Raw genomic sequence first — 15,237 nt, 5'->3', positions numbered from 1 at the left:
TACGGTAATAATAAAATAGAGATAATAGTACACATGTCATGGGGTTGTGGTGAAGATTAAGATATTCACGTGGAGTACTTAGCACAGCAGAGTGCTTGGCACTCTGTACATGTTATCTGTGTTGTTAATGTCTTTATTCCAAACAGCGTAGTGAAGGCGATGTGTGTGTACACAGCTCTCAAGAACCTGCACTTTTAAGCTACAGCCTCCTCAGTTTTTGTTTTATTCACTTGACTTTAATACTGCCACTGTGCAGAGATCCTATCTCAGCAGTGGTAGTTCTCCACTGGGAAACATCTTCAAATACACTCTCTGCTACGTTTCAAACCCGTGTCTATTGTTTGCACCCCCTTGCCCCACCAACTATTATAATCAGTAAGTCCATGTGGAACCTGGACATGAGAAAAACATTCTCCTGGTCCTCCCCAAAGGTTCCCATAGTCACTCCTTACTGACAACAATTACTGTAATTACACCTAAGGTCTTAGCTTAGCCTTTTAGGCTAGAGTTTCCTCAGACTTGATCAAGATTATTGCCTGGGGCACTTGTAGGTTCTTGGGCTCCAGACCTGATGAATCAGAACCTACAGGAGATGGACCCTAAATGAGTCATAAAATCAATCAGTCTCACAAGCCTCACTTTTCATCGTCCCCAGCAAAGATCCTCTGCTCCAGACAGGAAAGTCTGTTTTCTGACACCAAGCCAGTATGTGCTTATTCCTAGCTTCCCCTGGAATGCCTCTCCCTGTAGATTTTGCTCAAAACTCACTTTCCTGAATGATATCTTTAATAGTGCTCCTATAACTTCAGTTATCCATATTAATATCTGTTAATATACTACTTTATAAGGGTTCAACAAATTCAAGATTTTTCGACATGACAAATCTGTTAAGGATAAGGGCACTGTCATATTTTTTAAAAGATAAGTTAACCTTGTGGTGTTAGGTTGGAATGGGAAGGTATCTGTGTGATCATAATGTGTCAGCTAGATATAGAAATAACTACAGATGTTAAAGTCCCCCAGCTCCATCCTATGAGAAAGTCTGGAAGCAGCAACACCCCAACAGTAATGAGCACATTCAGCACCCAAACACCATCCTCCAGTAAAGGAACCAGGGCTCCTTGGTGATACAGCTGATTCTAGGGCTGGTCATAGAAAGAGCAAGATGAGCCTGGAACACCTTGCTGTGCTTCAGGTGAACAAAGGTAACTTCACCAGAACTGGACAGAAAGACAGAATACAATGAAAAGAACACCGAAGTCTGTGACGTTTCGGCCTAAAATACAGAAACTGGATCTAATCACGCAGAATCATTGGACAAACCCAAATTGAAAGACATTCTACAAAGTGACTAGCCTGTAACTCCCACAAATGTCAAGGTCATAGAAGTCCCAGAAAACTGAGCAGCTGCACCAGACTGAGACTAGAAGGGTGCAGTGTGTGATCCCGGGTCGTACCCTTTCCTTTAAAGGAATGGGTTCTCTGGGTTCAAGAGTATACAGGAGTTCTCAGTATTCTTCTTGTCATTTTTAGTAAGTTTGAAACTCTTTCAAAATAAAATTTTTTAAAAGACAGAAAAGCACTCTTTAAATGTCTGCTCACTAATGACCATTCATGTAAATTTTCAATTATCAGGGAGGCTAAGATTTAGTATCATGGGACCAAAGCTCCTTGGGCCTCAAGCAGATCCTTGTATACCCTGAGAGTCCACCACCTGGCTTTAATTTACTAACGCAAAGCCAGGTCCTGTTTTCCTACTGCTTGAAATAAGATGCAACTTCCTATCAGGAAACACGATAGCTTCCTTTACTCTCAGAGACAAGGTCCTCCCCATAGAGGGTGCCACTGAAATAAAAATGCATTATTTCATTCTTATAATGAAATGCTCTAAGAATGCTTATTTCCTGTTTCCTGGGGCCTAAATGACACAAGAGATTTTATCTGATGTTTGTAGTGTTCCTTGGATCAAACCACTGCAGGCTATATATATACATATAGTCGAGGAACATGAAAATAGAAGCTCCAGTCCTGGTTTGTTTGTTTTTAGCAGTGGTTTCCTCTAGGGAATGAGGCCGAAGGCTGGAAGAAAGGGACTTTTTTTCATCTACTTATTTTCTTTATTTATTTGGACTTCTATTTTTTAACATTTTTCTCTATCTTTTGAAAACTGTTTTTACTATAAGTATGAAATACTCCTTTACTTAAAGAAACTTGTATAAGTATCAATGTCAATTTCCTGGGTGTGATATTGTACTACTGTTTTGCAAGATGTCACTGGGAGAAAGGGATCTCCTCTCTGTATTGTTTCTTATACCTGCATGTGAATCTTATAATCATCTCAAAATAAAAAGTTCAATAAAAAAATAAAGCTAGTAAAAAAAAAAACAAAAAACAATCAGTTTAAGACACTGAAAAGTAACCACAAACCAGTTAGTTCTGAAAGTGCACAGATATGAGGCAAATGTGGAATTGTTTTTAGAACCTCTCTAGGGATTTCCCTGGCAGTCCAATGGTTAAGACTTCGCCTTCCAATGGAGGGGGTGTGGGGTTCGATCCCTGGTCTGGGAGCTAAGATCCCACCACATGCCTCATGGCCAAAAAAGCAAAACATAAAACAGACACAATATTGTCACAAATTCAATAAAGACTTTAAAAATGGTCCACATCGGGCTTCCCTGGTGGCGCAGTGGTTGAGAGTCCGCCTGCCGATGCGGGGGACACGGGTTCGTGCCCAGGTCTGGGAAGATCCCACATGCCGCGGAGCGGCTAGGCCCGTGAGCCATGGCCGCTGAGCCTGCGCGTCTGGCCACAACAGTGAGAGGCCCGCGTAACGCAAAAAAAAAAAAAAAAAAAAAAGGTCCACATCAAAAAAAATCTTAAAAAAAAAAGAACCTCTCTAGAAAGCCACTCTATAAACAGATTCAGCCTTTGGGGGAAGAAATTTGGCAATAGGTAACAAGAGTCTTAAATTCTCTAATTCCACTTGTAGGAATTTATTCTAAGTAAATAATCCTAATTACCAAAAAAACTGAGTGCATAAAAAATTTTCATCACAGCATTATTTAAAAACAGTGAGAACCTACAACAACATGAAGGAAAATCCAACACAGGGTGATGACAGAGTACACAGCAATATGTACACTGTTGTTAGAAACATGTATGTGAAGAAACTTTTTTTTAGCAGGAAATGCTTTGTTACAATGTTCAGAGAAAAAAGTGAGAAAACCACCCAGGCACATGGAATACCATCATAGCTAAGTAAAAGTGTGTACAAATTCTTAAAATGGTTATCTTTAAATAGAGTACTTATCTTTAAATAGAGTACAAGTGTTTTTTTTCCTTCTACTTTTTACTCTTTTCCAAAAAATGTTTGATGCTTATATATTACCTTAATATTGAAAAATGAAACCATTTTAAAAGAAAAGAAAGCTGCTCCTATATTTCAAGATGCTGGTCAATGCTGCAGGTGGTCTGCCCTGGGGTCAGTCACTTGTGGGCAGGGCAGAAGGAATTAAGACTCCACAGACAGGGATCCCTCGGCCTCAAAAGACCTAGCTTTGCCCTCTGCAGGCGCTATGGGAATCTCAGATTCCAATCTCCCACAGCCCAGCAGGTGAGCTAGGCACTGAGTGATTTCTCTTTATCCTCAGACCTTCTGTCTACCACAAACCCAAACGGGAAACTAGGATGTAGTGTCCTGCCAGGCACTCCACTGCACAGGGACACTTATACAATTGCTGCGTAACCGGTCCAGAGTTTAAGACTTAAAATCTAAAACTGATGGTGATCCATCAGTCAAAAAGCCATAGGATGGAGGAAAGGCCCTCCTCATCAAAGTTCAGGTGATGAGAAAGGGACAGGCACATTCACACACAAGCAAACAGACAGGAAGGCCGGCTACACGGAGGCTCAGTGACAGCTCCCAGGGTGGGCCAGCAGAGCAAGAGCGCCATGCAGCCTCTGAGCTCCAACCCAAAGTACAAAGTCCAGAAGGAATGGGCTATGGAGGGATCAGAGAAGCCAACAGATTTAGAGAGGAAAACCCACAAGGGAAGGCTGGGGAAGAAAATGCGGCAGGATCTTAATTGTGTGTTCTTTTCTGTTTCTCAGCAAATGTTCTAGAGAGTCCAGTAAGTAGGGAAACAAGTTTTCTTAAAACTTTTAAAATGAGTCCTCTTCTCCCAGTCTCATTTTCTAGAGTTAATGACCAAGGCCCAGGAGGTACCTATTCTCTGAACTAGAAGGTATCCTTAACTTCTCTGAAAGTAATACCTATGGCACAGGTAGCCATGATCATTTCATGACCATACATGTCAAATGTTTACCACACATGACAGGCACATGGTAAGACCTCAATGTTAGCTTCTCTTAATAATAGATATGTTATTATAAATCAACTGTACTTCAATTTAAAAAAATAATATAGATATGTTTATTACCACCATGTTCATAAGACAGTGAGTTCCCCATTACAGGAGGTGGTCAAGCACAAGCTGGTGGGAAAGCTTCAGAGAGGACTCAAGCACTGGCCATATAATTGGACTAAATGACCTTTAAGGTACCCTCTTCCACTTCTGAGATTGAGTTTCTTAAGATCAGGAGCGAGGGAAGGAGGGAGAGCCACTGGTCCCCTACAGGCACACATTTCCTGACATTTTTGTTTTTAGGGAAAGGGACTAATCTCTCTTTTTTTTTTAATTAATTAATTAAATTTTGGCTGTGTTGGATCTTCGTTGCTGCATGTAGGCTTTCTCTAGTTGCGGTAAGCCAGGGCTACTCTTCGTTGCAGTGCGCGGGCTTCTCATTGTAGTGGCTTCTCTTGTTGTGGAGCACAGGCTCTGGGTGCGTGGGCTTCGGAAGTTGTGGCACGTGGGCTCGGTAGCTGTGGCACACGGGCTTAGCTGCTCCGCGGCATGTGGGATCTTCCCGGACCAGGGCTCGAACCCGTGTCCCCTGCATTGGCAGGCAGATTCTTAACCACTGCGCCACTAGAGAAGTCCCAGGACTAATCTCTTGATCTCATTTCTCAAATCCTTGAGCCTCAATCCAAGAATGGTGGGTCCACCCCCACAGAGGGACAAGAGTTATGGCAGTGGTGACTGTGGCCTTATAGTGACCTCTCATAACTCACAAAACAACCCACCCACTCCAGACTACTATGCATTGGTTTAAAGAGTAAGAGTCATAATTTCTCTGATTTTTTTTTTTTTTTTTTGGCCATGCCACGCAGCTTGCAGGATCTCAGTTCCCCGACCAGGGACTGAACCCAGGCCACGGCGGTGAAAGCCTGGAATCCTAACCACTAGGCCACCAGGGAACTCCCTAACAGTCATATCTTCTATCACAAACTTGCAGTTAATCATGGCAGATTGAATACATGCATTTGTTGCTATTCCTCCTCAAAACCCTACCACAATGACAGTAAAGGAATAAAAAAGATAGAAAACTATAAAGACAACCACAACAGAGGAGACAACTACAGATAAGAGATGGAAATGGCATTCTGGAAGATGAAAAAGGATGGATGAGCAATGACTGATCTGCAGAGCAGCAGGGGCTGCCGGTGAGGAGGGGACCCACTGGTGCTGCAGGTCACCCAGAGGCCTGGGAACTGGCAGCATCAGGTGCCTCTAAAAGTGGGAGTGCAGCTAGGGGTGAAAACAGGTGACTTCACTGAAAGTGGGAATAAAGAACCATTTGGGCCTGGCGTGCCCTGGTGTTCCCTCCCCCAGTTTTCACAGTCAAGTAACGCCCCCTTCCTGCAAAGCCCAGGGATTCACTCTCTGGAGGCACTGAGGTCTTGAACTCAGGACCCCAGGCTCAGCTAGGGGTGAAGTGGGCACGATGCAGAATACAATGGGATTAAGTTAGAGCCACCCCATGGCATAGTGAGCCCACCAGGACCTTTCTCCAGCTCAGCTCCCAGAATGCTGGCCCTGACCATCCCCATGAGCTAAAGACTGGGGAGTCCTCTCAAAGCAAAATGAGCAGCCCAAGAAAAATAGACTCAGGATCCTGAAGTGGGGGACCCCAATGGAACCAGCTGATTACCCTTCAATAAGCCCAGCCACTGACTCAGAGAGCTTCCAACCGCTTTTTGGAGCTTCACTCTTCACTTTGAACGGACAGCCAAGGACCCCCAACCCCCAGTCATTTGAGGGAAGCCCCTAACAGAAAACACAGAGTCCCATAGGAAAAAGGAGCTCAGAGAAAACAAAGAATGTTCAGGTGGCAGAGATATCTCAAAGCCAAACAAGAACCAAAACCCGGAGCTTCAGAAAAGGAAAATGATGCAAGCAGAAAAAAAGAAAAAATACTTAAAAAAAGAACACAGCACAAGAAATGCTTTAAAATGTCTTAAGTTCAACAGAGGAGAGAAAAGTTAACTTCGGAAAACCTCCCCTAGGAAGGAGACGAAAAAGGAGACACAACAAGAAAATCAGAAGGTCAATTCATGAGGTCCAACTTCAACTTCTAACTGAAAAAAAATCCAGAGAACAAAGAGAACAGAGGGGAGAAAATGATGAAACAGGTAACACAAAAACATTTCCCAGAACTAAAGAGATCTTTAGCTCAAAGTGCCCACCGAGTGGGAGCAAAATGAACGAGAATGAACCAAAGTCAACTACATTATTGTGCAAACAACCCAACCAACCACCCTGTTGAGACTCAAAAACTTAATGATACAGAGAACTAAGCTAACAAAAAGAAGGAACGTGGTTATGAACTTCCTAACAAAACAAGAAAACTATCCAAGGAAGGAATGAAGATCAGAGTAGATGAAAGGGTTCAGTTGGGAAAAAGAATGACAAAGGTATAATAATGATAAATGCTGAATGACCAGTTAACCCCAAATTGTGACACTGAAGGATGGAGAGGAGGAGCGTGTGAGTGGTGGGTGGAGTAAAAGAGCTAAACCTTCCACAGGAAGAAGCGAGCAATTAACAGCTAAAGTTGAAAAACTGTGAATTAAGAGGATAAACCTATTATTTAGAAACTCGGAGGTAACTAACAAAAGAAACAACTGTGAGAACTGCAAGGGGCTACTTCTGGGGGCAGGACCGCAGGGACAGGGCAGAGGAGGACGGCATCTTCCTCATACGCCTAGGGTACTTGTGGAGGTGATGGATATGCTTTGGACACTGACTGTGGTGATGGTCTCACGGATGTCTATTTATCTGCAAGCTCATCAGGATGTACACATTAAATGGGTGCAGCTCTTTGTATGTCAATCAGACTTCAATAAAGTGTCTTTTTAATTAAAAATGAAAAAAAGTAAAACTCTGAAAATAAAACTTGGATAAAAATATTTTTAGAAAGAGGAAAAATAAAGTAGAAAGAGAAGTGAGCCAGCGGTACAGTCAGCACACAAAGGTCCCATACAGTTGCTAAAGGGGTCAGAACACGTCCCCCAGTGGCTTTGCTTTCTCTTCCACTGCCAACTATTTAAAAAATTCCAATTGCAAAGAGGGTTTTCTGCATTTTGCAATTATCTTGGAGGACAGAGATCATCTAAGCTTTTGGCACAGTTATCCACAGAATGGAGAAACAGGCAAAGACAAGGGGTGGGGATTAAAAAAAGAACTCCCCGGGCTTCCCTGGTGGCGCAGTGGTTGAGAGTCCGCCTGCCGATGCAGGGGACACAGGTTTGTGCCCCCGTCCGGGAGGATCCCACATGCCGCGGAGCGGCTGGGCCCCGTGAGCCATGGCCGCTGAGCCTGCGTGTCCGGAGCCTGTGCTCCGCGACGGGAGAGGCCACAACAGTGAGAGGCCCGCGTAACGCAAAAAAAAAAAAAAAAAAAAAAAGAACTCCCCGAGGACAAGTGCTCTCAAACTTTGGATCTGAGGCAGGCAGATCCAGTAAATGCTCAGGAGAGTTCTCCCAGCACCAAGAATGCGAATTCGACCCAAAGAGTGAAAGGCTGTCAGCAAACACTTCCATGACCCCAGTGTACTTCTGGCTGGGCTGTCAGGCAGTGGGCAGCTGAAGCTACAGGCTAAACCCCGAAAGCTCCGTGTTCTTCCATTTGGTAACCTGTTTCTTTTCTTTTTCTCAAGAATCGGGTGACCACAGGACTCAGGCCTCCCTCTTACATTGTTAGAATCGCCAGGGACCTGGACATTAAAATCTACCACTTCCTGAAGATCCTTAGCAGAAGAATCAGGAGTTGTGTCCAAAATCCTGCCACTTCCCTGCCAAATGTACCTGAATGAATAACTAAAACGTCTGCCTACAACAGGAACTAACTCAGCAAACCACTGTAACCAGTGAGTCAGCCCAGGAAGTGTCATCCTGGAGGGTAAAATCAAGGAAGGAAGAGCTCGCAGGCCCATTCTCCACCGAGACCAGCACAGTGCAGCGGGACCACCTGTGTAGTGTGGGGCACCGTGGACCCGGGCCTGCGTCTCAACTGAGGCCCTGCTGGATGCCAGACAAGGCTGTGCAAAGCTATGCCTGCCAGACACCCAGGCTCCATGCCAACCCTCCCAGGGCAACGAGGGAGCAATGGATGGCAGTTCCTATGAAACAGAGCTTCCTGCCTTACTTTTAGCCCCGAGAGGCAGGAGGGAGCCCCAAATGGCATTTAGAGGGAGAAGAAGAGACGGAGTGATTGAGTGCTACGGCTCTTCCCCTGACTGTATCACCTGCAGGCTGTGTGACCCTGGGTATGGCCTTGAACTCTCAGAACCTCTACATCCTCATCTGAGAGTGGGGGTAACAGTGGTGCATCCTCACAGGGGTTGTGAGGATCACAGGAGATGGGACAAGACGTGGAAAAGCCCTCAGAATAGTGTCTCACACACAGTGGCTGCCTGAATGTTATTTACTGACCATCTCCTCAGAGTGAGCCTTGCAGGGAAGCAGCCCCAAATTCCCCAAATGAGGCAAGAGGAGTGTTAGGTCTTCAGGCTTCCATGGAACAGCAGATAGCTCTCCTTCTGGGATCCATGCCACGGGCAAGAAAAAAAAAAAGGCAAAGGCTCCAAACTCTAAAAATAGCTCCCAACACCCTTATAGAGGGGTTAGTCCTGTGTGCCACTGCTGTCCTCTGCGGGTGACATGCGTGGCATTCGTGGACCAGCCCAGCCTGCCTCCTTCCGAGGCCGCCTCCACCTCTGCAGCCCAGCACCATCCCCCCGCCACCAGCTCTGAAGAACCACTGCAGCAACTGTATTACTCACTTGGCATTCAGCACAGCCCGCCATATTTGTCTCTCTGGATATGCCAAGACCTCGACTAGACTGCAAGTTCAAGAGCACAGGCTGCTTTCTTCCTTGTAGTTCCCATATCGCCTGGCATTAGACCTTACCCACAGTGGACGCTGACATGTTCCTAGAACCACAGGACGGTGCCCTCAGTGAACTGCCCTGGCACGACAGTCTCCATAATGTTCACGGTTATCTAGGTGACAGACCCAGAGTCTCGTCTGGCCTCCCACGTACCTCATCCAGCTGTCTCTTCGTCTCTTCTTCCATCCTTCGAATGTCATCCATAGTCAGGTCAACCCACTTATCAAGCCAACAGAACAGCTGCCTGTGGAAGTTTGTAAACAGACGCTTCTCTTGCTATAAAAAGGAGGGACCCAAGTTAGAACCGGAAGGTGCAGGCCACTGCTGCAGCCTTCCGCCCCACGGCCTCTGCGCCAGTACCCACACTTCACGGGGGCGGGGGGAGTGATACCTGGCTGGCTTATCTGGATCAGCCCTCCAGTCCCTGAGGTCAGTGACCTTTGCCTCCATGTGTCTGAAGGGTATGGCTTCAAGTAGGGGAAGCCCCCAGGAGAGAGTTGGTGCCTACCTCACCACGAGGCTCTGTGCCCAAAATGCTACCAAGACAGGCAGTCCACAAGTCAAGGTCCCAAAACAACTGTGCCAAGTTTCCTCCTTGTCTCTTGAGCCTAAAGCCAGGTTAAAACTGGCCAGCAGCTATGAATGTTGCCCAGTTTCACCAGACTCACACATCAGAGATAAGGCTATAGAAACTCCTTAGGTGTCATTTGGGCGAGTTGCTCAGTTTTCCTGGGTCTCCCATTTTTACATGTTATTATACTTTTGTTTGAGATTCTCTTGTTAAAAAAAGAAAAAAGGAAAAAACTCCTTAGGTCTGTCTAGTTCAGTAATTCCGGGCACTGGAGAATTTGTTTCATAGTGCTTCTTGCCTTTTGGCATCAAGAAAAGATGCTGAGGGGCTTCCCTGGTAGTGCAGCGGTTAAGACGCCGCACTCCCTATGCACGGGGCTTGGGTTCGATCCCTGGTCAGGGAACTAGATCCCACATGCATGCCGCAACTAAGACTTCACATGCCACAACTAAGGAGCCCACGAGCTGCAACTAAGGAGCCCGCAAGCCACAACTAAGGAGCCCACCTGCTGCAACTAAGACCCAGCGCAACTAACTAAATAAATAAAAAGATGCTGAATTTGTCATTTAATCACAGCAAAGCCCCTTCCTGTTTCCTTCTTTTGCCTCAGTTTCCTTACCTTTCACATGTGGTACCCTTGGATGGACAGTATTAAACTGTAAGACAGTTCAGTGCAAGGGGGAGTGGGGGTCTGGGAAATGAAACCAAAATATCAAGCCACGTGGGTTGATATATGCCACGTGGGTTGTATGATCTTCTCTTGTCGGGCAAAACACCCCCCACCAACACACACTGGGAAGGCCTCCTACCCTGGTCACTTACCTTATGTATAAAGTTTTCCACTTTGTTCTGCAGGCCCCACCACTTGAACTTGACAGTAACCAGTTTGTATGCACACATGTATGGGCAGTCTTTCTGATTTACAAGTTCTTGCTGTATTAGAAACACACCCACAGGCAAGCAGTTAACTAAGAGGGCAGACCTCTGGATCCCCCTTAGCCCAGGCGGGCCATTCCCCTCCTCCATTGGGTAGGCCCACACACACTGGCCCCAGTCCACCCGCCACCCCACCCGGTGGTGAGGGTGTGAACTGCACCTTCCAATTGGGACCCAAGGGTCCTCGGCCTGTTTTGATAGACTTAAATTTTGCTGGGTCTTCCTCTGCCTTGTAATCCTGAGAGAAGTTGGAGTTGGAGCGGGGAGGGATAAAGAGGGGGGAGGGGAGGGAGGAGGAGAGAGAGAGAGAGAGAGAGAAACAGATCAGATTTTCCACCAGAGTACAGTTCATACCATTCTTGACGCTGCTGGCTCACAGAAAATCTGGGAAGGTGTTATAAACAAGATACAGAACTGTTTACATTTGCCTCAGAGGAGAGCTCTCTGTGATTTTGTCTGCCAGGGCCTGTTTTCACTTTTACCAGACTGTGTGAGCAGGCACGTATTTCCACTGTTTAAGGTGGGGATTTGCAACCTGGAGTGAACATTCATATGAACAAGGAAGGTGTTTTCAAAACACAGTTGACCCCTGAGCAAGGCAGGGGTTAGGGGTGCTGACCCTCCACGCAGTCAAAAATCCAACTGACAGTTTGCCCTCCGTACCCGCAGTTCCTCTGCATCCTCGGATTCAACCAAGCACAGATCGTGTGGAACTGTATTTAATACTGAAAAAAAAACTGCTTTTAAGTAGACCCCCGCAGTTCAAACCCATGTTGTTCAAGGGTCAACTGTACAGATTTCTGGGTCATTCCACCTAAAACCCAGTGAATAAGAACATTTGCAGGGGAGGGTTGCATGCATTTTTTTTTTTAGCTCCCCAGGTGATTCTAAAACAGCAGCCTGAGCTGAGAACAACTGGCCGCAGTCATTCCTGAAATCTTCTAGTCCCATCTCCCTCTGGCTTGTTTTGTTTTTGTTTTTAAACTGCCTTGTTTAATAAAATCATTATTGGAAATGTTCAATGTACAGACTTAATCCTCTTGTGTACTATCCTCAGTCTCCCCTCACTGATTTAAAATGCAGTCAGTGTGTTAATTTAAAATGCAGTCAGCTGTGTGTTAATTAACAGTAACAAGTTTACTCTTGGGCTGTTCCTCTGCATTGACTAATGTGGGCAACGAAAAGCAAACTCCTTATGGCATCTACTTAACAAAAATAACGAAGGTATCAAATCACACACATACACACACAATCATAAAGCATTTCCCAAAGCTAAGGAGATTATTTATTAAATCTTCCCAGCCTCTGCTTCTCTCCACTCACATGAAACAGTCAACAAAATACTCAAAGCACCATACTTTTGGCTAGTATTTCTCTTTGAGAAATATCTGGCGATGTTCAATTTGAGGAAATTCATCAAGCTGCACACTTATGATCTATTCACTTTGCTATATATGTTATACTTCAATAAAAAATTTTTTTTGAAAAATCCACTAATCTTTTGAGGGTAAGGGTGGGATATTAGGCAAAGAAGCACAAGATGGCTTTCATATCTATTTGGGAATGCACAAAACAAAATATCTTAGGCACAAAGAGTGACTCCAGGAAAGAAGTATCATACCCCTGGGGTACAGAGAGCAAACACTTATTCCCTACCAATGGGCAGAGTCAAGTTCCTGTGCCCAGATTCCAATAGGCCTCTGTCAAATAGGAAGAGTACTGCATGGGGGAAACCTAGTCCTTTACTTCCCTAAACCAATACCTCCTGGGCAGTGAGCAGGACAGACCTGGTCCCCAATTTCTCCAACTTTATGGTCTAGCAGTGGACTGTCCTTTCCAGGTGGCTACTGCCATGTCTGTTACTCTGAGAAGTGACCACCAACGTCTTGAGGGCAGGGGACTTGTCTTTTCATGTAACTGGCAACCCCCCAACCTGGAACCCACAGAACAGAGTATTCTAAACACAAAATAGGCAGGCAATATATATTTTTGATCACAAGGTTAGAAAGAGAACTAGTTTCAGGCTAAGTGTCACTTCAGCAGGGCAAATCAACCCCAGGGCTACCGACAGTACCTGCGTCATCCAGTGACAATTTCCAGAGGCCAAACAGGACACATACATCTGGGCCACTATTTTCCTGATGGTATCCCCGAGTCAAGGCGAGGCAATTCTTAACACTCATTTAAAAAATAAAATACCCAAGAGAGAACTTCCCTTTGAGCCAAGTTGGGTATGGTTCCTTGGTTTCTCTGACACTTAGAAGTCATTTCTGCATCTCAAAGGCCACCCGTATCACTGAACAGTTCCTACCTTGCTAAGTACTTGGCTTCGATCTGCAATGTCTATATATACAGCTTCCACATGTTTCCAAGCCTCAGGCTCCAGTTTATGCACCTGCAGGAACAAGGAGGACCACCGTGTAGTTTTTATCATCTACGAAGCACCCTTTACCCAAAATGGACACCTAGCAGCAGCTGTTCCCATAGCCAGAGATGTGAGATTCCTACTGGTACATACAAAACTATCCAAAGGAGTGGGAGGATGGATTTTAAGTGGACATACATTTGAGAACTAATGCTTTGATTTTTCAAGCTAAGTACAACTGCAACAGCCCAAGACACTCTCAGGACTCCCCTAGCACCTATTTTGTTGCCATATGTTCCCCCTTTGTAAAGACTATACACTTGTCTCATGGGGATGTTGCCTGGTTAGCCGTACACTGCTTATTTTGATGCTCTTAAAAATTAACTAACTCAAGGGCTTCCCTGGTGGCGCAGTGGTTGAGAGTCCGCCTGCCGATGCAAGGGACGTGGGTCCGTGCCCCGGTCCGGGAGGATCCCACATGCCGCGGAGCGGCTGGGCCCGTGAGCCATGGCCGCTGAGCCTGCGCATCCGGAGCCTGTGCTCCACAATGGGAGAGGCCACAACAGTGAGAAGCCCGCGTACCGCAAAAAAAAAAAAAAAATTAACTAACTCAAAATAGGTGGTACCAGATACAAAATCATGCTACGAAATTCTGATACAAATTCAAAATGTACAAAAGGGGCTTCCCTGGTGGCACAGTGGCTGAGAATCCGCCTGCCAATGCAGGGGACACAGGTTTGAGCCCTGGTCCGGGAAGATCCCACAAGCTGCGAAGCAACTAAGCCCGTGTGTCACAACTACTGAAGCCCGCACGCCTAGAGCCTGTGCTCTGCAACAGGAGAAGCCACTGCAACGAGAAGCCCGTGCACCACAACAAAGAGTAGCCCCTGCTCTCCGCAACTAGAGAAAAGCCCATGCGCAGCAACGAAGACCTAACGCGGCCAAAAATAAATAAATTTACAAAATGCACAAAAGGATATGATAAAGCGTATAACTCTTTCTCTTGTCTTCAAGTCCACTCCCAAGTACCACCACTGCTAAACATTCAAGTGTAGAGATTTTTCTTTTAATACAGATGGTAGCATGTATACACACTGTTTCACATCGTGCTTTTTCCACTGAACAGTGTATGTTGAAGACTGTTCCCTACTGGTTCTTTTTAATGGCTGCATAATATAGCACTATATGGCTGCACAACAATTTATTTAACAGGGCCCTACTGATAGGCTTTTATGTTGTTTTTAACCTTTGGGTACACAAAGAATGCTGAGATGAATCTCCTTGTATATAAGCTATTTCATACATGTGAAAACATAACTGTAGTATAAATTCCTAGGTGTGGAATTGCTGGGATAAAGGATAGGTGTATTTTATTTTATTTATTATAAATTTATTTTATTTATTTATTTTTGGTTGTGTTGGGTCTTCGTTGCTCCAAGCGGGCTTTCTCTAGCTGCAGTGAGCAGCTACTCTTTGTTGCAGAGCGTGGGCTTCTCATTGTGGTGGCTTCCCATTGCAGAGCACGGGGTCCAGTAGTTTCGGCACACAGGCTCAGTAGTTGTGGCTTGTGGGCTCTAGAGTGCAGGCTCAGTAGTTGTGGCACATGGGCTCAGTAGTTGTGGCGCACGGGCTTAGCTGCTCCGTGGCATGTGGGATCTTCCCGGACCAGGGCTTGAACCTGTGTCCCCTGCACTGGCAGGCGGATTCTTAACCACTGCGCCACCAGGGAAGCCCCTGTATTTTAAATTTAAAGAGTACTGGCAAATTGTGCTCTACAGAGCCTGTAATTTTCTTTCTTTTTTTTTTCTTGGCCGCTCCACATGGCTTACAGGATCTTTTTTTTTTTAATAAATTTATTTATTTTACTTATTTATCATTTTTGGCTGCATTGGGTCTTTGTTGCTGTGCACGGGCTTTCTCTAGTTGCGGCGAGCGGGGGCTACTCTTTGTCACGGTCCACGGGCTTCTCACTGCAGTGGCTTCTCTTGTTGTGGAGCACAGGCTCTAGGCACGCGGGCTTCAGTAGTTGCGGCTCGCAGGCTCTAGAGCACAGGCTCAGTAGTTGTGGGGCAGG

The 15,237-nt window shown here is 45.5% G+C and overlaps 1 protein-coding gene across 1 annotated transcript in view; it reads right to left on the bottom strand.

Annotated features, from left to right (window-relative positions):
- Positions 1-15,237, bottom strand: part of PITPNA (phosphatidylinositol transfer protein alpha) — a 41,089-nt gene that overhangs the window by 4,796 nt on the left and 21,056 nt on the right. The window contains exons 7-10 of the mRNA XM_060134650.1: positions 13,110-13,193; positions 10,959-11,036; positions 10,685-10,795; positions 9,445-9,567 (exon numbers count right to left, since the gene is read on the bottom strand). Of these exons, the coding sequence (XP_059990633.1) occupies positions 9,445-9,567; positions 10,685-10,795; positions 10,959-11,036; positions 13,110-13,193 (396 nt within the window). The remainder of the gene's footprint in view (positions 1-9,444; positions 9,568-10,684; positions 10,796-10,958; positions 11,037-13,109; positions 13,194-15,237) is intronic.

Source organism: Lagenorhynchus albirostris, chromosome 20 (genome assembly GCF_949774975.1).
Source record: "Lagenorhynchus albirostris chromosome 20, mLagAlb1.1, whole genome shotgun sequence".
Lineage (NCBI taxonomy): Eukaryota > Metazoa > Chordata > Mammalia > Artiodactyla > Delphinidae > Lagenorhynchus > Lagenorhynchus albirostris.
This window is presented reverse-complemented; position numbering and strand designations above follow the sequence as displayed.